The 24286-nt window shown below is 36.0% G+C and overlaps 1 protein-coding gene across 1 annotated transcript in view; it reads left to right on the top strand.

The window, feature by feature from the left end:
• Nucleotides 1-8258: 8258 nt before the first annotated feature.
• The window catches only part of mas (trypsin-like serine protease domain-containing protein masquerade), a 123957-nt gene continuing 107929 nt past the window's right edge, over nt 8259-24286 (top strand). Inside the window, exon 1 of the mRNA XM_081736100.1 lies at nt 8259-8655. Within this exon, the coding sequence (XP_081592226.1) occupies nt 8562-8655 (94 nt within the window). The 5' untranslated portion in view covers nt 8259-8561. The remainder of the gene's footprint in view (nt 8656-24286) is intronic.

The raw sequence follows: 24286 nt of genomic DNA, 5'->3' as shown, positions 1-24286 counted from the left end.
ACCGTAAAACCACATCGTACAAGAAGAAAAGTTGTTAGAAGGAAACGTTGAGTGACAGCTCCCACCGAGCACTAAAGCTGATTATCAGTTAGAACCGTCATCCGATTGGGGTGCAAGTGACTGAGGACAAGCAGCACCTCACACACCATGTGTCGATAATCACAATCTGCAACAAGTTACATGAATGGACATGCAGGATCATAGGGAAAACCGCTGATAAGGGATCATAATGATTTAGCACGATGTCAATGGTGCTGCTAATATCCAACTTGAACCGCTGATGACTGATCGGATGAGTCAAGGATCATCTTATTCAAACCACGGACCGTTATTATCTGGGGTGGACGCTCAAAGAAGCGTCAAACATGGTAGCTATTCTATGATAGTGTGGACGCAGTATTGTGGTTTTCAGTAGGTCCTGTGTTGATGTTTACCGGACGCGTCCGTGGTTATATTACCATTTTAGGGGCCCGTAATACATCTTACAGTCCAGACGTTGTTCTGGAGCAATGATGTCATATTCCAAGATGAGAATGCGCCCACTCGCATAGCTGTAGCTATTAGAGAATGGTTGGAGGAACATGGGGATGAAGCTGAACTTCTCTAGTGGCCCGCCCAATCCCTGGACTTGAACATAATTGAGCATGTGCAATACGTTTTGGAGACATGAATCTGGCGCGGATTTCCGCCTCCATTTTCTCTCACGGAACTGAGTAATGCGCTGCACGCGGAATGGTGTAACATTTCACTTGGTACCAATCACGGCTTCTATGACTCCATTCCACGGACGTCATAGCTATTCTGAAGGTATAAGTTAGTCCTACTCTATATTAATCTCATAAGTTACACTTTTTCAGGTGTTACCATTTAATTGACAAGTGTCTGCATTTCATACACGTACTAAGCTTGTCGAGTTCTACCACCGTGCCAAATTTAGTCAAGATCTGTTATATCAAGAATAAGGATAAAATAGAAAGAAAGGATTCATGAACCATTCTTTTTCATCACTTATTATTTTCATTATTTCTTATACTGAATTTACAATGATAAAAATTATTATTAATAACATTGTTTAATAATATAGGTAATTGGAACTTTGGGACCTATCTCCGCCCCTGAATATATAGGGTGTTTCAAAACATCACCGACACTGTTTGGGAGGTGATTCCTGACACCAAGATAAGACGAAAAGTATAAACCAACCTGGGTGTATAAATGCTTCCTTTCGGAGTTACGGGCTGATGAAAACATGAAAAAATGAACTTTAAAGGTCCATAGCTCCAAAAGTATGGGACCTACTGTAGCCGGGTCAAGATTTTATTTAGGAATTAGTATGTTCTCAATTCAAACATCCATGTTTGAGAACCCTGCGGTACTTTCGCAACACTTTTTATAGAGGTTCTTGAGTACTTCATCTTATATGACCGTAGCCAAACTCCCTCTATAAAAATTGTTGTGTTAGTACTGCTGGATTCTGAAACATTGATTTTGGATACCATACATATTAGTTCCTAAGTGAAGTCTTGACCCGACTATGATAGGTCCCATGGGTTTGGAGCTATGGACCTTTAAAGTTCAGTTTTTCATGTTTTCAGCAGCCTATAACTCCGAAAGGAAGCATTTCTGCACCCAGGTTGGTCTATACTTTTCGTCTTATCTTGGTGTCAGGAATCACCTCCCAAACGTTGTCGGTGTTGTTTTAAAACACCCTGTATAAAACTATCAATTGAAGTTTTGAAAAAAAAAAGAATTTAAAAAAATATAATTTTAAAAAACAAAGAAAATGAAATAAGAAATTTAACAGTAGTATTTCTAGAAACTACGAAATAAAATTAGATATGTTTCCCTTCAACGATCTACCCGACTGTAATGCGTTTATAAAAATGCTACTTTGTCAAGGAACAGCAGTCATTCATTGAAGTTTTTTAATCATTAAAAACTGTAAGTTTTGCCTCTTTTAGGCCTGACTTTTTCACATTTTATATCATCATTTACTAATGAACAGTAAAACAAGTTTAAATCATTTATTTAAGAACCAGGTTTACATATTTTTTAATTTAAAAAAATATATTTATATACAATGTGCAGAAATTTTATGTTTCCTGTAATTAAATTACACATTATAAAACATATATTTAAAAATGTACTATATTTTTATTCTTGATCATCCTTTTTCTGTAACAATTTTTGGGACACAGTCAGTATACTACAAACATTTATAAAGTACTAACAAGACAGGGTACCCCGATATAACACCCCGATTGTGATAAGATTGCACATACATCGAAAAATAAGAGACATGTATTTTTTTTTATATCGACCAACAAGCGCATTGAAAGGGTCAAATAGGGGCATAAAAATGGAGTCGAAATGAGATTATATGGAATATAGCGAGAACGCGAAGAGGTATCGGAAAAGGTTAAATGTACGAAATACTACCCATAGTCAACGCAAGGCAATGCGGTAGAACACACGAATGCGAAGAAAGCAGAACACCCGGAAATTGACCAATCACGTATACAACATTGCCACAATGTCCTAGGAAAATGAGTGAAAAGGGTGGTAAGGAGCAGGAAGAAAGAAGAAACGAAAACAGAAAACACGTGCTTTTGCTTTGGGTGCATACGTCGCCTGTATGCGAAAGAGATGCAGATTCATTTCAATGCACGAAGATGGGAGAATACACAGGAAGGATGCAAATGCCGTTTCTATAGGCAGCCAGCGAGACAGTAATGCACAGTGGGTTGCATATATCGCATAATGTAAACAACGATGAGATGGATGTTTGAAACGATGTGTGTAGGCAGTAGTAACACAAAAACAAAAATGTTAGTATTATTGTTATGTTGTACGCGTATTTTCGTAATGATGCAATGTTGATACTCATGCGTGGTACTGATATTACTGCTTCTGTTTACCTTACGTATACGGACCACCTGCTATTACATTCTACTGTGCTATTCTTTTTTGTTTTGGGGTCCCGGGTTCGATCCCAGCCCCCGCCAAGTGAACTTTGTGGTGGACAAACACCGTGCTCGTGGGTTTTCTCGGGGTTCTCCTGTTTCCTCCCACTTTCTTCATTCCACCATTTTTCACTCATCTCTCATAATCACCGTCTCCTTTAGCCTAACCGGCATAACCGTGGGACGTAAAACTCAGATTTCATTTCATTTTCATTCTTTTTTGTTCTCATTACGCGATATATGCACCTACTGTGCAGTGCTGTCTCGCTGGCTGTCTACAGAAACGGCGTTTGCGTCCTTCCTGCGTGTTCTCCCATCTTCGTGCATTGAGATGAATTTGAGTTTCTTTTGCGTACGGGCGGTGTATTCACCCAAAGCAAAAACACGTATTTTCTGTTTTTCTTTTTCTGTTTCTTCTTGCTCCTTATCACACTTTTCGCTCATTTCCGTAACACATTGTAACAATGTTGTAAACATGATTGGTCCATTTCCGGATGTTCTGCTTTCATCGCATTCGTGTGTTCTACATCATCGCTTTGCGTTGACTATGGGCAGTATTTCGTACATTTAATCTTTTTCGATATCTCTTCTCGTTCTCGCTATATTGTACAGAATCTAATTTTGACCCCATTTTTATACTTCTATTTGACCCTTTCAATGTGCTTGTTGGCCGATATAAAAAAATACGCTTCTCTTCTTTTTCGATGTTCTCTATATCTGTGCAGTCTTATCACAATCGGTGTGTTACACTGGGGTGCCCTGCCTTGTAAGTAGTCAGGAGATATTAATAAAGCGGGTATTGGATACAAAAATTGTTTTTAATATGAGTAGGGCAAGAAGTGAGTAATTATGGAGCTCTGGCCTATTCTGTTTTTAGACTTTCAAACTACGCTATGCATAATTCTGAAGTCTTAAAGAACAGCTTTGTCCGTCTGTCTGTCGACAGGTATAGAACAGAAACGGTAACAGGTATCGCGAATCGGTTTTTTTGTAAATGTTTCAGTGTCTCAAGACAACATATCATGATTGTCTACAACACTTTATCAAAACCGGAAGTGGTTCAAATTTACTATCACTTCCAGTTTCAATACTGATTTTCGTAGAGCAAAAATGGAAAGAGATGTTCAGATGCAATTTTTAGCAATCAATTCAGCTTCACAAAAACAGGTCTGTCTCCTCCGCCAACCCTATATTCTAACGGAAGTGGTTCAATTTAACCATTTTCTTTATCAACATTTATCTTCATAGAACAAAAATGGTAATATACAGCGACAAGCAGTTTTCTACAATCGACGCAGGGTCTCAAGAGAACATATAGTCACAACCCGAATCACTCTACCGAGACCGGAAGTAGTTGAAATTTACCACTATTTCCGGTTTCAATATTGATTTCCATAGAACAAGAACGGTAAGAGATATCGAGAGATTTTTTTAAAATCGATTCAGTGTCCCAGAAATAGGTTTCATCTTCTCTCTTAACCTGCTATTCAAACTGAAAGTTGTTGAAAGTAGCCATTTCTGCTTTCAACCTTTACCGCTATAAAACAGAAACTGTAAAAGATAGCGCGAAGCGGTTCCTCAAGATGACATAGCATGACTATCTACAACACTCTACCAAAACGGAAGTATATCAAATTTACTATTACTTCCAGCTTCAATATTGATTTCCATAGCGCCCATAGCACAAAAAATGGAAAGAAATATCGAGATGAAGTGTTTTCCAATCTTTTCAATTTCACAAGAATAGATTTCATCTTTTCCACTAAATCTATTTCAAACCGGAAGTGGTTCGAAGTAACCATTTCCGGTATCAACATTTATCTCCATAGAAAAATAATGGTAATAGATAGGAACTAGCAGTTTTCTGCAACCGATATGTTACCGGTTCCAGAGAATATGTTATCACAACCTGCTGCATTCTACCAAAATTGGAAGTTGTTAAAATTTACTATTTCAGGTTTCAATACTGATTTCCTTAGAACAAGAACGGTAAGATATTGAGATGCTGTTTTTTTTTTTTTTTTTTTTTTTAACCAATTCAGCTTACAAATAAGTTTCCGTAAACCGTCTATTAAAACCAGAAATGGTTCAAATGAGCGATTTTCTTTTTCAATTTTTATTGCATTAGAACACAAACAATAAAGGGTAGCGATTGAGCTGTCGATTGGGCTATTTCTAAATATTCTATATACTTTCCTCATGGATAAGTTATACAAGGTGATGGCTATTTTCAGTTTGCCAAGGAAAATTATTAGAGAATGAAGGTGTCGTTCCGTACATTTTTATATTCATTTTCATTTTGTTGTCAGTGATAAGTTTGAGGCTATCTAGAAATGTTATAAGATGTACTGGTTGAGCTTACAAACAACTCTGTTTATTCAGATAACTGTTTCATGTGCCAATAAAATGGAGTTCTCCTCAACTTGAGAGTCGTAGTTCATAGAGATGCGCACGAGACGAGTCGAGACAGTATTTTCCTGACAAAATTCGAGTCGAGACATGGCTCTTCCAATAGAGAAATATACATTTTTCGAGTCGAGACATCACTTTTATAGTTCATTTTCGAGACGAGAGAGCCACAAATTTTGTCTCGTGCGCATTCCTAGTTGTTCATGTTTTTTTTTAAATATATATATATATATATATATATATATATATATATATATATATATATATATATATATATATATATATATATATGGCATTATCCATTTGTGTGACATGTTGCCACAGAAAAAGTCCTGGACATAAGACTAGAGATTTGATTTCGCTTGTCTCAAATTGTAAGTTGCACGGAATAAAGCAACACATCTAGCTACTATGAAGGAAAAAGCAAAGAATGGGTTAATCGATTAATATACCCAAAATACTGAAGATGATTTAATTAAATATATTTCTACAGTTAAAATCTTATAGATACGTTAGTATTACCGAATGTTTCCCGTCTGACATCACCGGTAACAACCCGTTCATTGCATATAGTGTCATCTATCGAAGAATCAGTTTCAATCGTCTAACTAGGCCAATTCCTTGGAGGGAGTCATTTGAATTAGTTACAGTGCATTAAGCTTGTTCACTGCATGACAATACTCTAGTTCACACGCAGCTAGAAAGTAGACTGTATTATTTCTTCTAGAGCTGACACTATATGTCATGTCATGAGCGGCTTATTGTCAATGGTCAACAGCGACGCAACTACACTAGTTATCGTCCGGGGCAAGAACTCGCCTTAGCGCCCCCCCTGAACAATCAAACCAAAGTGCTCTCCAAATATTTGCCCAATTTTGCCCCCTCCCAATCCGGCACTGGTGGCACAAGCCCCGTTTGCCCCCCTAGTTACATAACTATCAATGGCTTCACATTTCAGCGTTAGGTCAGAAATTTTTGGAATTAACCAATACGAAAGGAGTATATCTAATACTTTGGTTCAGCCATACAAAGCTTACTTCTGGTAACAGTCTCTGGTTCAATCCCATAGGTTGTTTGGATTTTTTTTTATTTTCTCTCATATTCTCCATCTACTTATTATTTCATAAGCATCCACTTTCACTTATCATCTGTCAGTTTCAGACTACAGAGCATAACAGTAAGGTTCTAGTCTAAAATAATAATAATAATAATAATAATAATACATTTTATATTTTTAATATTCAATTATCATTAAATGCTTAAGAAAATTGGCAAATGCAACTTTAAAAAAATCATCAATTTTATCTAACAGAAAAAGTCATGATGGTTCGGTGGTAAAACGGTGGGGTCCTTGATTCGATCCCTGCTCTCGTCAAGTGGGTTTTGTAGTGGTTCTCCCACTTTCTGTATTCCACCATTTCGTTCACCGTCTCCGTTAGCCTCAAAGTATAAGTGCGAGACATTACATTTTAAGAAAGAAAGAAAAAAAGAACTAAAATTACAAAGCAAGTCATTGAACGATTCTGACTTTCACGAATGGCATCATCATTTTAGTGTGAGTAGGTGTTTCTTAATAAAAAGCATGGTTTCAATCAATACCGAGAAGGAAGATAACTGGTTATGCGAGACAATCATTTAAACAAGCACTGAAAATAACTTATTTGGTTGTAAATTTGCAGGTTTAATGAAATGAGAGATCGCTGGGAAAGTGTTCCTGTCTTCAATGGTTCCTGGAAATAAACGTCACCATACGTTAGCTTTTACTTTTACTATAAAGCTTTTGCGTATACACATCTCTATCACCAAGTCACAGATTACCCATGACAACACTTATACCGGTATGATATTACAGTGCAAATACCTATCGCCTGAAACACATTGCTCCTTCATGTCAACAATCATTAATTCAATTTCAATGGTAAATTCAGCATTCGAAGCAAAATATTCTGGAATTTCTCATATACCAGTATAATCCTAATCAGAATAGAACTTTCTGTTTTGAACCATATTCAAATATCGTACACATCAGAAGTGCCCACAGGCAAATTTTTAGGGCGCAGGTTGTACACATAACACTATTTTGAAGGGGGGGGAGACAATTTTTCATTCAAGATGGTACAAACAAGAGAATGGTAAATTTAAAGGAGGGAGAAAAGTACGTTTGTGGAATAAAATGTTTGATTTGGGGTCCGGAAGGTAAATATACTGAAAGAAGGTAAATTTGGGGGAAACATGATAAATTGGGGGAAGAATGATTGGGGGAGAAGAATGATACATTTCGGGGTTGCGCCGAAGCTCTTCAGGGGAATGGGCACGAATAGTAAAGTGAAAACGTTTAAGGAGTACATCATTCGTGTGGGAAATAGAGTCCTAGTTGGGAAGCCTAGTGGCCTAGAAAGATACGTTTAGGAAGGCCAAAAGAAAATAGAAGGATAATACAGTATATAGAAAGGTAAATAATCCGGAGTAAATTGACTTGAAACAGAACCATCCAGTTGAGAGGGCTTGTTTTGGCAATTGAATTACTTGGTACAATTTTAAATCCGTCACTTTAAATGAATCAAAGAATATTTTATTAATAGCTCAACGAATGTCCTTGAGAGGACGTAGAGTTGTTTTTCGGATGGATTGTAAGAAGGAATGCACCGCTATAGAACAGAATGGGAAAAAATGAACGAAGTCAGTGGAGATCCCATTTGACAACCAACCTTCTTCCTCTTTGCAGCGCCACACTTAACATAGCCACGCGTAACAATAGGTATGATCTTCCTATTGTTGCCAGGTTATTACAATGCGCTGTGTGAGAAGCCACAACAAAGGGGAGGGGAGGGCGGAAAGAAAGCATATCTTTCTGAGACATACCAGAACAGACCACAAAACAGCAGAATCCCATAGAGAGAAAGAAAAGACACTATTCCATCCATAACAACATCGTACCTCCTTGGAAGAAGTTCATTGATATGGCAAAAGGGAAGAAGATTCGTTACGGTCCGGTCTCGTGACGTCACTGAATGAACCGCTGTTTGTGTTCTAAGTGGTAGGCCGAAGCAGTGTTGCTGGTGAGAGGTTCACGGACGGTGCTGCTTAACAAGCTTTTTTTCCGTTTTAATTTTTTTTACTTGTTTTTTTGGCCTGTGTGGTGTCAGCGAATAGTGTGAGTGACGTTGTTTTTCAGGGCCCCTCTTTATCATGAGGGCACTGAGTGTTGTGTGTGGTATAGTTTTACTAACAGGGGTGCGGTCGCAGGATGGTGGAGACTCTTTTGCTTCGAGCTTTTTATCCGGTGAGTGCACTTAAAGAAAATTTTGAATTGTTAATTGGATCGTCAATTGAAGTATCATACCGGAATTGGCGGGAATTGCAGCAAGATTGATTCTTATTGGTTCATAAAAGTTTTATTAAATACGAAAGTAAAAATCCCTCTAAAGATATTATATTATTAATAAGAAATCGAAAAAAAAATCATTTTTTAAGAGTATAGGATTCATCAAAGTATATTTCAGTAGGACACTTCTATTATCGAGTCTGCCGGAAATACAATACCCTAATTGTTTTGTCTCATTAGTAATAAATTGGTCACGTAAAATACATATCATTATTTGCTTCAGAAATAGTATGAAAAATAGGCTTTGCTTATCTCTTAGAAAAACGCCAATGATAACGGCCTATTGAATCCAGACTGACATTACACGTGAGTCTGGACTTCCGCATGTCACTGACTGAGTGAGGCAGCCTATGTCGTCTTCAACATTCTTCGCACAGAACATCCTTACTTTCTTCTTCTTCTTCTTCTTCTTTCAGAAGCCTTTTGTGGAACCAGGAAGTTCAAAACATAAAATGCTTGTGCTATTCGCATTACTTGGCTTTCAGGTGGGTTGGGTTGGGTTCAGTTAAGTTGAGACTCCATCCAGCACACACAGAAAGGATGACACAACGGGCCTTTACCAAAAGCAGAATTGTCACATGATTTCACGTGGCATTTGTCGTCCCCCTGCCTCTCTCTCTCTCTCTCTTTGTATGTATTAACGGATGGATGAATGTTATGTATATGTGCCTCCTGGTGATAGTTGCCACACTATACATATATACTACCACCACACCTTGCCACTTTCGTCGCCGTGGCGAGCGAGCAAAAAAGCCCATCAAGGTTTTTCTTGTTGGTTGGTGCTGCTTGCCTGTGCCCTTGACCTTCCCATACCTTCTCAATTACCAGGAAGTATGGGTGACCCCATTCCAGACGACGTCCACGCTGAAAGAATAGTAACCGCTCCTTCAGTGAGCTTTGCTTGCTTCGACTTCCCCAGAATTGAATCACCGCCGGCAGCAGGACTTTTTTGCAGAAAGTCAACTATAAGATTTCTTTAAATTACACAATAGTATTCAGATAAGTTCTGATAGAGAATATCATATGGTAATACGAAAACGCGTTAACACTTGGCAATAATCTTTTTTTTTTTTTGGTGAAATAAATACTCTTATATATTAGAAATACATAGATAATTAGCGTGCAGATAACTTATTTAAAGACTGTTATCAACCAGAAGCGATATTTACGGTTTTGCTTTAGGAAGGGGCAGGCAGGGTGCGAATTGGCGGGGGGATGCCAGGGATTTCCCCCCCTGACAAAAATCTTTCCCACCCTGGAGAAGAAAAATTTTATCCCTGGCAGGGATAACTTTTTCCCCCTCTGGAGTATTTTTAAATGGACATAAAGATAAGATAGAAAAAGGGAACAATTCTTACTTTGCGTAGCTAACCTAAACATTACTTGAGTGAAAATTTATGAAAGATCTCACATTTCAACTGTTTTGTACTTGTTAGTGTATATTATATATATATATATATATATATATATATATATATATATATATATATATATATATATATATATATATATATATATATATATATATATATATATGTGTGTGTGTGTGTGTGTGTGTGTGTGTGTGGGAGGACTGGGTGCGTATATGGGTGAAATTCATCCCCCCCTGGGAAAACTTTTCAATTCGCACACTGGGGGCAGGGGCCAAATTCTCCACGATTTTCATTAGTATATTTACTATATCATTAAAAATAGGGTGCACATTGGCTCGGTAGTAGATCACTCAACCTCTCACCTCGGATGCAAGGGAACCGTGGTTCAATCCTCGACTATGTGCGTTTTTTGCTAGATAACATCGAGTCCGACGGTTTCCTGGGCTCCTATGTTTCCCTTAGCATTGTCATTCAACGAGTTGTTTAATTAATCATCCCTCTCCTTTAGCCTACAGCGAGCAGCCTCGTAGCTACATGATTAGTGTACGCACCTTCTGTGCAAAAGACCTGAGTTCGATTCCCAGTCAGGGCTCATGTAGTTCAGGTCCCACGTTAAGCTGTAGGTCCACGTCCCATATAGCCTCGGTGCTGAAAGGGTTGCTAAACTCAAATTCAACAAATCATTATCATTTAGCCTGCAGGACATAAATCTGAGACGTAAAACAGGAAGATTTCATTCCTTTTTATTTCATTGATTAAAATATGTATCTGGAACTCAGTTGCCCCCTACTCTCCTAAATGAAGCCTCTGTTTTTAACAATGACACAGATTTATTAGCTCCAAGAGGTTTCCTCTATATTTCGGAGTTCTTTCTATTTCTATTTTTTTTCTTCCTTTGTATCAAGGACAACGTTTCTCCATATTATAGTCGAGCCAATAGTTTGTAAATCTGCCAATTCTCAAGTCACGTCACTGAATTCTGGCCTGTGGTGCAGGCCCGTAGCCAGCCCAAAAATTTAGGGGGGGGGGCCGGTAGAAGTTAGGGGGGCCGACCCAATCATATTATACTTCATCACCATATTATAGTTCATTTGCAAGCCTACCGTGAAACTTTTAGGAGGCCAGTCAAATTTTAGGGGGGCCCCTAACCCCCCGTGGATACTGGCCTGCTGTGGTGTACACAGAATTTTATCAAGGAGTCAAGCACCGAAGTATGTCATGTCGCTTCAGAACATGCCTAGTGTTTTGTTATTTATTGAAGATTTGCGTCCCTTCTTTAGCACTGAGGCTATATGAGACGTGGACTTACAGTTTAAGGTGGAATCTAAACCACTGTAATACGTTCAATGCAGTCCCGTCGGGAATAGAACCCGGGACCACGCGCATCAAAAACGTGCGAGCTCATGAGTACATCAGCGGGGACGGCAAGCGTGGTGTTTGTATTCATATTATAATATGGAATTTTAAAAATATCTTGTAGAAAGAGGCTTAAAACCAGATAGTTCACACTTTGCGTACGCCACTGATTCTTACAGTAGATTTTCTTTCTCTACATTATTCGCTCTGGTCAAAATTATCAGAACTCATAATGAGAGAAACAAGCAAATGCTTTGAAGCGTAAACATGAAGTAAAAGCGTCTGATCGTTATCAAAGGTAAGCATTTGCTCTGATTTGTATGAATAACCTCTTATCATTTATTTCATGCTCTTGCTTCGTGTAATTGAAGCAAACGTTTCAATCCGTAATGGGTGGCACCAGTTAATTTACCGTACTAATCAGTTGCCTCATTTGCAGAATTCATAGCTGTGTGTATATCTGCCTAATATTGTAGTAGTCAAACTGTACTCAACCAGACAACAAATAAGCAGACACACGAAGTGACATTGAATATTGTTTTTTAATTTTCACTAACATATTTATAGAATTATGAAAACAGACCAGTAAAATCACAGCTCTCTGATGGAAAATGGAAGGAAAATGTTGAATAACATTGATGATCACTAATCAGCACAATTTCTATCTAAAATTACCGGTACATCCAAACACAAAAGAGAAATGGAGAAAATTAACACATACAAAGCAGACTGGAAATAAATCAATAAAACTCTTTGCCTCTATTTCTTCAAATTTTATATATATAATGACATCTTAACAAACGTAATTTACTTCTTGGTCCTTTTTCAAGAACTGCGTATCTGCTGAGCACCATGCCTCATATTTTAAAAACATTTGCTTCCCTTCTGAGACATTTTCTGTGGATATTCATGTCATCACTTGAGCAAACGTTGTCAGCAGAGGCAAATGCTTTACGTGCAGTTCGAGACGAACTTTTTTCTTTCGAATTCTATTCATTTACTCCGAAACATTTACTTAAAAAAAAAAAGAAAGAAAAGAAAAGGCTTTACTTCCTTTTATTAATTCAATCAATTGATGTTCTATTTTCAGAAAGAAAAAAAATGAAAAGAAATCTTCCGATTTTATGTCCCATGGTTATACTTTATAGGCTAAAGAAAACGAGATTATTAGTGAAATTAAATTATAACGAAAGAATTGGTGAAATGAGAATATCAGAAAAAAAAAGTCCGGAAAAATGCAACAACAGTCTTTTCTTCAGTGCACAAACTTACATGGCCTCAAACCAGATCTGAGAGTTCTACCACTGAGCCTTTTGTTCTTTTAAAGATCAAGAAAAATAATCTTGTTTAGTTGCCAGCATAAATGGTTTCCCATCTCTAAATTTTCTTTGACTTCGAATTCTTGGCCTCTTTGAATATCAGTTTTCAGTGATATGCAGCATTATTTATTTATTTATTTATTGTGTGTGGGGATCCGGTCGTTCAGTGATAAAGCTCTTACCACTCGTGGGTGAGGTCCCTGGTACGATCTCCGGTCAAGTAAGTTTGTGGTGGACAACATCGTGTCCGTTTCCTCCTATTTTCGCATTCCACCAATGATTACTTCATCATTCACTTGAGTTAATCACCTGTCTCCCTTAGCCTAACAGGCAGGACCGTACTGCAACCCAGAGGCCCACCGGGAAAGTACTTTCTAGGGGGCCCACTCACATGTACGTACTGCCCCCTCTCCGACAATAAAAGGAGTCCGGTAGTAACACACAGATCAAGTATGCTGAAAAGTCTTAAAATGCAGGTTTAAAACTTTTTTCAAGGCAGTAATTTCTCCCCTGACACTGACTAATCTGACGTAGTGCCCAATCCTTAATTCTTCTCTTGCAACTGTACAATCATCTGCACATGCTTGATTACTTCATATCTCCCCCTAAAGTAACAATGTCACACTTGTGCCATAAACCTTTCATAGGCGCCTCTGGTGCATATACAAATACATATATGAAGCATCAGAAGTAATTTATACTTTATACAAATGTTACACTTTTCCATTGTTCTGTATTAAAGTAGATTCGTAGGTAGGGGGGTGGATGAGCGAGGCCGTGGTCCCGGGCGCTGATAGCAAGAGGGCACCGAACGAGCAAGAAAAAAGAAAGTGTTGGAAATGAACAAACGACGCGTCGTCCCGAAAAAGCATTGGCTCTCTATTAAATCAATTCTTTTTCAAAGGCTGATCACTATCAGTGATTGTTTTTCGTTCCATTGACATGAAATGCTTGCAATTTGAAGGAATTTATTGGGATGATTTCACCATCAGCTATCATACTTGTATCGCCAGGATATTTTTTGTGCATACGTATCAAGTTGTGTGATAGTTTTATCTATCTACATATATAATCATATACACACATTATATATATATATATATATATATATATATATATATATATATATATATATATATATATATATATATATATAAACCTAAGTACAGAATACAATTTGAAAAGTTTACAATTATTACTGGAAATTAATTTCGAACATTTTAAAGGCACACAGTTTCTAATGCATTGAAATTTCATTTATTATTGGTAGTGTGAAACGCTGTAAATTTTTATAACTGTTCTCCAATTGGATTTATATACAACAAAAGGTAGTTTTATCGAGTTTAACAAAACTAATATAAACCTCTTTAAAAATACTCTTATTTGTAAAAGAATACTAATGATCGTTTTTGGCTGTTGCAATAGTCTGTCCAAGCAGCTTGATAAAAATTTATTGTAGCATAAAGACAAAAGCTGCTTCTTTTATATGTATTTTAAAAAAAGCTTGGTGAGATGAGTGTAGGGGAGGGGAGCACCGAATTCTACTTCTTCCCGGGCGCCGAAATCTCTGGCTACGGCTCTGATTGACATCGACCAAAGGGGCCCAAAAATTTTAAAAATTACTGAAAACATTTTCGCCATAAAAGTTTAAAAAAACGTGACATGAGTCACTCTTATATAATTCATGATCCCTTTTGAACATGATGTGAGAGGACCCATGATAAAAGTGTTGGTGGGGCCCTCTTGTATTTCCCACTTCAGGGTTCTCAGTGGTCTTAATCTGGCCCTGTATATTTTCTATACGGAAAACAAGAGGGTCCCACCAACACTTTTATCATGGGCCCTCTTGTTTTCCGCTTTAAAATGTAAATTATTATTTAATTTCAAGTTATGGCATTATTTGAGATTTCAATTTAGCTTAATACATCAATATTAGCAAATTGGGATTAGCTGACTGTATTCCCGGTACTCGACGTGTTATCGTCCTTCGTTCCCTTACTCCGGTATGCGAGTAATGCGTGACGTGTGCCTCTTTCTTATATACCGCTACTTACGATACGAGGTGGAGGGCCCACTAACAAATTCACCGTCCAGGGCCCACCGGGAAATTTCCCGGTTTCCCGCCTGGCCAGTACGGCCCTCCTAACAGATATAATTGTGGGACGTTAAACTTAAAGACTTCATTTATTTACTGTACGATGGACCTTTATGAATCTTTTCGTTGAAGAATAAAATATTCTTTGACAAATGAATTGATCCTTTGCTACAACCAAGAAGAGGCAGCTTATACCATCTTTTAATATGTTTCCTATAGTCTGTTTCAATTGGACATTGGCTGTTGTTGTAAAAGTTAATGACTAAAATGTTGTCTTCCATTCTGCAAGAATGTGAACTTATTATCTTTGAATAGTTCAGAAAATATAAGCTATCATAATTACTAAGGATAATTATTCTACTGTACTGTATTTGTTTGTTGAAGTTTCTCGTCCCTTTTCAAGCACCGAGGCTACATGATACGTGGATCTAAAGTTTAAGGTGAAACTCTGAACCAATGTAATACATTCAAATTTCAAGGCTCTCCCACCAGAAATCGAACCCAGGACCCCATGCAGCAAACGCACACGTGCTATTTACTAGACCAGTGGTTCTCAACCGATGTGTCGCGACACACTGATGTATCACACAGTCCCCTAAGGTGTGTTGCGAAATTTTACAATTTAAAAATCATGAAGAATTTAATAATAAGTTAAAATCGAGACAAACTGTACCAGTCAACGTCTCTAGCGGTAGCAATAATACTCAGTGCTATATAGAGTCATTATAAAAACTAATTGGTTTCACTATTATAATAGATATTATTAAAATTATATTATTATATTATTTATAATCAGGGCCCGGATCTTGTTGACCTAAAATTTTCTAAAAAGTGACCTATAAAATGACACTAAAATTCCTGTAAAATGACCCTAAAATTCACAAAAATTGACCTTAAAATTTGCGTTTTCTTAAAAAGTTTATTTTGTTAAACATAGACATTTTTTGAATATCTATTCGATTTTAATTACTATTTGTCACTCATTTTCAAAAGTTTTGTTTCAGTTAGTTGCAGTCCATTGTACGATATTATACATAAAGTGTCGATTCACTACCGAGTTGAAACTAGGAAGCACACTTAAAGAATAGAATTTCGCAAGTGTAGACTGTATACGCGAGCACAATAGATACAACCCTGTTTAAAATCTTTGTACGTCTTCTAATTAATTTTTAGTTATTCACGTGATCACATCCTTTGTGGTTAACAACCCAAAATCATCTGTTTAGCCACCTACCAACCCCGCACCCCTCGTCAACCAGCTACAGCTTAGTGTTCTTTAGCTTTTTAGGAATGCAGTTTTCCATCTCGATAGTCAGAAAGCAGAAAAAAATATAAAATAATTTTGTATTTTTCAGATTTGTAAACATTTTAAAATTTCCTTATGTAGAAGAAACAGACTAAAAAGACCATAAGTGACCTGAAAGTTACCTTAAAATATTAAAAAATAACCTGAAACTTCAAAACAGCAAAAAGTGACCAAAAGTTGACCCTAAAAAATATACTTTTAGAACCTTGAGTTGACGGATAACGTTTTTATTTGAACTCGCCTTGTCCTATGCGTAACAGTAAAAAGTTGACTTGTCAACAAGATCCGGGCCCTGTTTATAATATATTAGATATTATATTATTTATAATAAAAATATCAAACAAGTGTTTTACGATGCCTGGACGATTATTAAAGTGTGCCGTTAATCAAAATAGGTTGAGAACCACCGTACTAGACTACAGGGGAGGGCAGAACTGTATTAAGCAATTTAAAAAATAATAGCCTATACAAGAAAAAATTATCATAAGATAGTTCAAAATGTGAGTGAGAACCTTACTGAAATATTTAAAATTTAGTCACCAATAGAGTAACTCTGAGAATGAGTTCAGTTTTTAACAGAAATTCTACCAGTATTTTTTTTTATCTAGAAAGAAATAATAGTATGTTTCGAGAAAATAATGCAAGTAGGTTTCCTTTTTTTAACATTATATGCAAATAACTAGTTTATCTTCTCCAAAATTGGCTTAGTATAAAAAAATATGAACCATAATAAACATTATTCAAAATATAAGATTTCGTTTTCATCGAGTTTTCTTTTCTTCTTTTTTTCGTGTGTGTGTGTGTGTGTGTGTGTGTGTGTGTATACAAATATCACACATTTGTGAATTCTGCATTCAGAATCTGATTGTGAGATACCAGAACTATGAATATTGTGTGATTTACAAAACAATGAAATTGTATGGTATAAAAGTGAAGGAAACATGTTCACTTTGTTCTCTGCATGCCTATAACGTAAAGATACTGGACAAAGTTATATCGATAAAGGAATGATCCTAATGTGCTTCTTCTACAAAATTTGTGGTAGAAATTTTTCTAGGTATTCGTGCAATGAAGAAATAGAAACAATTGCCAGCCTTTAGAGAAAAATTGTTATTGAAAAAATGCCAGAAGATTTCACCATAACCTGTAAGGATACAAGTTTACTTTCTGGATGTTTTCCCATCTTGAATATTTCTATCACACTCTCAATTTTTCTGCATGACGGGGCATAAAGCTTTGTTGCTACAATACCTATTAAACCTTTAGCCATTCATTTATTCGTTCATTCAAGTTTTTTTCTTCAAACAGTGTTTCCAACTTGGATGTTTTCTCCTTTAAAATTTCCGGGACAGTTCTACTTTGAAGGACTCTTAGAAAAAAACAAATTTTAAGGGATTTCCTAACGTAACTTTCAATTATTACTTATTCCTATGTGAAATTTCTTTCAATCGCCTGGACATTATGGGCTCAGTTTACTTGATTGGTAGATTTGGAGTTTAACGTTCCGTTGAGCGCTGAGGTTATATTAGAAGTGGACCTGCAACTTAACGTGGGGTCCGAGCAATATGAGCTACGACCGAGAATCAAACCCAGGCCTCCCTCTACGAAGGTGCGTACGCTAACCATATAGTGACAAGGGAGTTCAGGACTCAACTCACTTCAACAGTCAAGTATTCACTTATTCCATACCTAGTTTCTTTCCTTGATGTAGTTGGTCAGGTGACTTTGATATTTCGTAGGAACATAGAATTACTAGTGTTAACCTAACGTTATGATGCAGTTAAGGAGCTACATGATGTGGGTTACGAGGAAACCACAAAAAATCCAATTAAAAAAAACGTTTGACAAACCATAAATCTTCAAAAACTATGTTCCCAGTGAATATGAGAACATTAAATAACAATACTCCTGTAACCCTTTATAATATAAAGGCAGTGACAACTCTGTATTCTGATTATTTCCAATAAATCATATAATACTTGTAAAGAAGGAATCTACATTTACGGTAATTCACTTTTTTTAAACAATTTTTAAAACTCGTTCATAAAAAAGTACATGTCATACTGTGGTTCTGGCTTGACTTCAATGTCACTAAAATTAAGGAAAAGTATATTACTTATTAACAGTGGCGTATTTAGGGGGCTTCCGGGCTTAAGCCCCCCCGTAATCTTACTTACTATAGTAAAGTATATGAAATATCTTGCAGAATTTTCACATTTTCAGTCAAAGCCCTCCCCGAAAGTTAGCAAAGCCCCCCCGAAACAAAATCGTAAATACACCACTGCTTATTAACAACAATATCTTAAATATATTGATTAATTTACTTTATGAATTACAAATTAAAAAAAAATGTTTTCTTTCTCCCATATTCTTATATATATAAACAGTGAAACTGTAGCCAATTAGTTGATGCCTTTAAAAAAATACTCGCTAACCTATGCCCAATTATTAACGTTATAAAGGCCGATGTCCAAGATTATTGCAATTGAAAGTATTGTCATTAATTTTGTATTGCTCAAAACATACTTAAGTGTTAAATAGTAAGTTCGGAGTATTAAGTTAGTGGCGCAAATCGTTGTCTAAAGGCAAATGTTGGAAACGTGCGTTGATTCATCTTCAGTTTATGAATGCACCAAGTCATGTTGCGAAACGCCAGTCAGATTATGTACAGATCAAAATTGAATGCTTTCCCGCAATTCCACAAATGTGTAATGATGCGTCAAATAAGCCAATGAATAATATTAAAAAAAAAAAAAAAAATGTGCAAGTCTTCCATCACGCTCCATACTTGTATGAAGTGTCAAGAATGAAAATCCATCGCCAGAAAGTGATGACAATGAAACACTTCAGAAAGTTGGACTACTTTGCTAAATTATAAAGCAAAATGTAATAAGTGTAAAACTGTGACAAACAAACACAAGACAAAACCAAGACCCGAGTGGTCTTGGTCTTGCACATTCAGTCTTACTCTTGCACTAAAGCACTTGGTCTTGGTCTTGCAAATCTTGCTTTTAAGAAGTTTTATGGTTTTCATAGCTAAAGTTTGTACATTATATAACAGATAATAAAAGCTATGGGTATAACTGCCGGTCTTAATATGTCAATAATAACAGAAATATTTTTATAGAATATAATATTGTTCACCTTCAAGTGAGTATGATATGATAGTGTACAGAACTACCGAAATTCAATAATACAGAAGTTTCACTTTATCTCTTAGAGGAACTTCACTAACATGTTTTGGTAATTTTCTGTTAGTTTACCTGCTGTCTTAGGCACACAACTAGTTTTCGTAGGATTTCACAGAATCCAATGTATAATGAATAATATAATATAGTGATTTCTCCTTCCTTTCTACTTTCTAAAAAATATTCAAGTAGTACGGGTTTAAGATTCTCGCAGATTGGTCTTGGTCTTGCGCGAGTTTGAAGGTATTGTCTTGGTCTTTGCTTTGCACCTCTAATTCTTGGTCTTGGTTTTGGATCGAGATCCTTGCAAGACCAAGACTCTTGTGCTTATCAATAGTGTAAATGCTCGCGCATAGCTTTCCAGAAAATCAAGAAAAACTAATTTATAAACCTAAAAATTGATGCTGAAGGGAAATCACGCCTTCTTACTAAGATGAAACTGATACTGGAATGTATTCTCATGAAACTTTTCATTATGACACCAGCAAATGGCAGTACGTAAGCATGATCAATGAGAAGTAGCCCAAAGTTATCATTAATTCTGAAATTTTAATTTCTGTTTAACTAAAAGAAAGTTGATATCAGTTGATAGACGATATTAAGCTGAACAAAATTACATGTTTTTTACACGTTCGCTGCTGCAGTATAAACTGATTTTTTAAAAATCTCAGTGCTATACGAATTGAATCTTAAGACGTTCGCTATGTTACGAGTCACCGTGTGTCTCGTTGAAGGTTTGTCCGTCGGTGCGCTACGAGTCAGCAGTGACTCGTGCACAGATCTTACTTTGAGCTTCTCTCCACAGATAACGACAACGGCAACGCGCAAAAATGAAGTATCGCACGAGCCACCGGTGACTCGTAACATAGCGAACGTCTTAAGATTCAATTCGTATGTAGAGTTTTCTAGAAAAACTCGCTTTTATGACTCTAAAACGTATGATGTTCGTTCCTAATATTAATTGGAAGGTTTTATTCTGAAAGAAAATATTGTTTATTTATTTATGTATTATATATGTATAAAAACACTCTTTACTAACATATTGTATCTATTGCTATTTGTGTTCTCCTAACAATGGCATGCATACTCCTAACAATAATACACATACTCCTAACAATGATACACATATTCTTAACAATGACACACTTACTCCTAACAATGACATGCATAATCCTAACAATGACATACATACTCCTAACAATGACACGCATACTTCTAACAATGACATGTATATTCCCAACAATGACACATACTCCTAACAATGACACACCTACTCCTAACAATGACATGCGTACTCCTAATAATGACATGCATACTCCTAATAATGACACGTGCATTCCTAACAATGACACATACTTCTAATAATGACACGTACGTTCCTAATAATGACTCACATACTCCTAACAGTTTAGTACATGCTATTTGTAAATCTTAATTGAAGAAGCCTAAGCTTCTAACACTCAAGGTACCTTGTAATTGTATGTGTATACCTATGTGTTTGCCACGATAATTTCCGTAAAATTTCTCTGATTTAATGAAACTCGAAGTGTATATTTCTCAAGAATTTCCAAAGAGTTTTTTTTTTTTTTTTTGCTTGAATTGAGATTGATTAAAAATAAGAGAGTAAAAGAAGAGTACTAAATGCGGCTCTAACTTTCTCGTATATACATACTACGATTACAAAACAGTTTTCCACGATAACTTCCGTGAAATATATTAAATTTTGATTAAATATGATATGTATTTTCTTTGATGCATCCCAATCAGCCCTATTGTTTCGGCTGAAGTGAGTCAAAAACAAAAGAATAAATTTACATCTATATTAATATATATATATATATATATATATATATATATATATATATATATATATATATATATATATATATATATATATATTCCACGATAAATGTCATAAAAATTATTCGATTTTCATTAATATTCCGTGAATTTCCTTTGAAAGTTTAAAATGATCCGTTTTGCTTGGAGATCAAAAGTAAGGGATAAAATTTTATATTTCCACATTTTGATTATATTTGTTTTAAAAATGATTTTTTAAAGAAATGTGCACGAAACAAGAGTACATGTTTCGTCTCAAAAATGTGTCATGAAAGTGATTCTCGTCTTCAAACCTACATGTTTCTATTGGAAGAGCCCTGTCTTACCTCGAGTATCGTCATGAAAATTTCTGTTTTGTCTTATTTCGTTGTATAATCCTAGTACTTTCCTTGAGGTTCCTCAATAAGACCTATTGCTTAAAGTTAAAAGAGGACGCACTCACCTTTAGAGCTTTAAAATAATCTTTCAGTATAACTTTTGTAAAAACATTCTTGTTCTCATAAATAATGTTTTGTGTTTAATTTAGGGTTAAGAATTGTTCCTATTATTATGGCCAAAATCAGTCAAGAGTTACGTTTCAGACTTAAAGAATGCATTTCGATAGTTTCTACTACGCACGGCTCCTTCCTGCTGGCCTAGTGGCCATTCCGGGTGGGAAAGCATTAGAATTTGAAAGCAGATCATGTCTCATATAGTCTCAACGCTGGAAAGGAATATTGAATTTCTAAGAAACCAACAAAGCTACTAGGCATGACACCACTAATAATATTATTTGGTGTCTAATATGTGTGCTTTTGATAATGTGGAACACAAGGGCCAAGACCACGCTACAAATTCCTCAAGCAGCAACATTCAGAAAAAAAAAATCGGACCATTATTCGGCATAATTTACAAGAGCAGAGAAAAATAACAGGAGCCATACATTCCCTACTCCCTTTTCCTGTACTTCTGATTTTATCAAGTGCAAAGTGTAATTTCATTCAAATACATAATGAAGTTTCATGGTGGAGAATTATGTATCAGACTTATCAACCGAAAATGAGTGTTTATGCAAGAACCTCAAGTAAGATTTTCTAGCCATTTTGTAGTAATTTGATTCTAATGGACGGGAAATTAATAACATATTTTTAGGGAACTTTCCGCTATTTGTGGCTTTTTTGTTCAACTTTTTTCTTAGTAAACATATAACAATAATGATTAAAAAAGATAACAATTGAATGAAGTTTCCTGCCTAAAGATTACACTTGTTGCCGACGTTTTTTTCTTTTTTTTCTTATCGTTATTGAGATACAGGAAGATGAAAACCATCCATTAGTCTCTTTGTTTGATTGTATCTTTCAGGTCAAAAACTTCCTGATGCATGATTTTCCTGAGATGCATGGAAATTATACTTAATAGGTCTTTTAACGAAGAAAGTTAATTTGCCAAAATATCTAGTCGGCAGATTTATTTTTTGCTTTTAAAAAAATACGTAATTAACTGTGGAAAGGAAAATAGAAGGATCGCGACGAAAGAGATATTAGCTTGAAATTTCCGTATACAGTTGAACGTCGTTATAGCGACGTCGATTTCTATGACGCCTTGTCTCGTCTCTCGTCAAATCATCAGTGGGGTCAACTATTTCCTCAGAAGGCAAGTTATTTTATACCATGACTAGCTTAACCTGAGCTGTCTACTCCGCGTATCATTCTGATATGACCATGGATTTCCTTCACACGCTCTTAGTATAGCTGTCCATATCACTTTACACACACAATTAAAGGACAAGACATCTCACCAAGGGAGTGAATTGCTATATGTTCAAACGTATAAACGTGCCATTTTAATGTATATGTGTTGGGTTAAATTGTGACAGATGATGTCATTTTTTTTCTCCTTATAAACTCGTATCTGTCCGAGGACGCCTCATTGCGGCTCTTGAGGTTTTTGAAGTTGCCAGCATGCAATAGGTTTCCCTGCATACAATACTTTGAAGTAAAGCGCCTGAAATGTCTGTCAACCCGCAATACATAACTTCTCTACAGGTTGCCTTACACAAGGATATGAACCCTAGCTTCATCCTAGCGACAGTGTTAACCTTTGGGCTCAAAACGACCTATAAAATGTTGAATAAAACAATAACGCACATTTTCTAAAATTTTGAACTAGAACTGGCAGATGTACACAAAATTTGAAATAAACCAGTGAAAACAGTACGTTTCTAGAGCTTGTGGTTTCCGAGATCTCCTTAAAAGGAATTGACCATAAACAAATAAACCTTTCTTGATCACAAACATATAAACCTAGCATTTTAATATATAGATTGATGCGACATTCACAAATGCATCGAGTTTGTATATAATAAAAGACCAGAAAAAAGTAATGTATATAATATAGGCTTAATTGAGTGTTCAAATACTTTATTCTCAACATTCGACTCCTGATATCGCGGTTACGACACTCGTTTCTATAACACGATTTTTCAGGTCCCTTTAATATTGTTATAACAAATTCAGTTGCAGTTTTCTTTTATTTATATTTAGTTATCTGTAAGAATTTTATTCATAAATGACCAATTTCGTTGACAAATACTCAGTCCTCGACTATTAAGCCATTATGTTCCCAAGCACCGTTACTAACATAAGTAAGGATTTACTGATCGTTCCACAGTTTAATAAATTGAAATAATTTTATCAATACAAAACTTGTACTGTCATTTAATTTACCAAAAATTAGGTCTCCCAATCTTCCCAAACGTTCTTTCCCATCAAGTAAACGGAGCTCCGTCGTTGTTAAGCGGCTTTTGTACGCGCTTTTGGCGTGTGAGACTCGGGTTTGCTTCCCGGCGGAAGCTCATATTGTTCGGATTTCAAGTTAAGCTGTAGGTCCACATCTCATGTATTGTCTCGCTGCTGAAAGGGACGCTAACCTCAAATCACACTATATCACAAGCAAATGTTCTTTCTCAACATGTAAACGATCTTTCCCAAAGGTTCTAGACTCCCGATTTTTTTTTAAGTGAGAACGTTTACTTCTCATGTTATTACGACCATTGTTGCCTAAAGAAACATTTA

Source organism: Thermobia domestica, chromosome 13 (assembly GCF_964235325.1).
Source record: "Thermobia domestica chromosome 13, izTheDome1.hap1.1, whole genome shotgun sequence".
NCBI lineage: Eukaryota > Metazoa > Arthropoda > Insecta > Zygentoma > Lepismatidae > Thermobia > Thermobia domestica.
The sequence above is the reverse complement of the archived record's forward strand: the minus strand, read 5'-3'. Positions and strand labels throughout refer to the sequence as shown.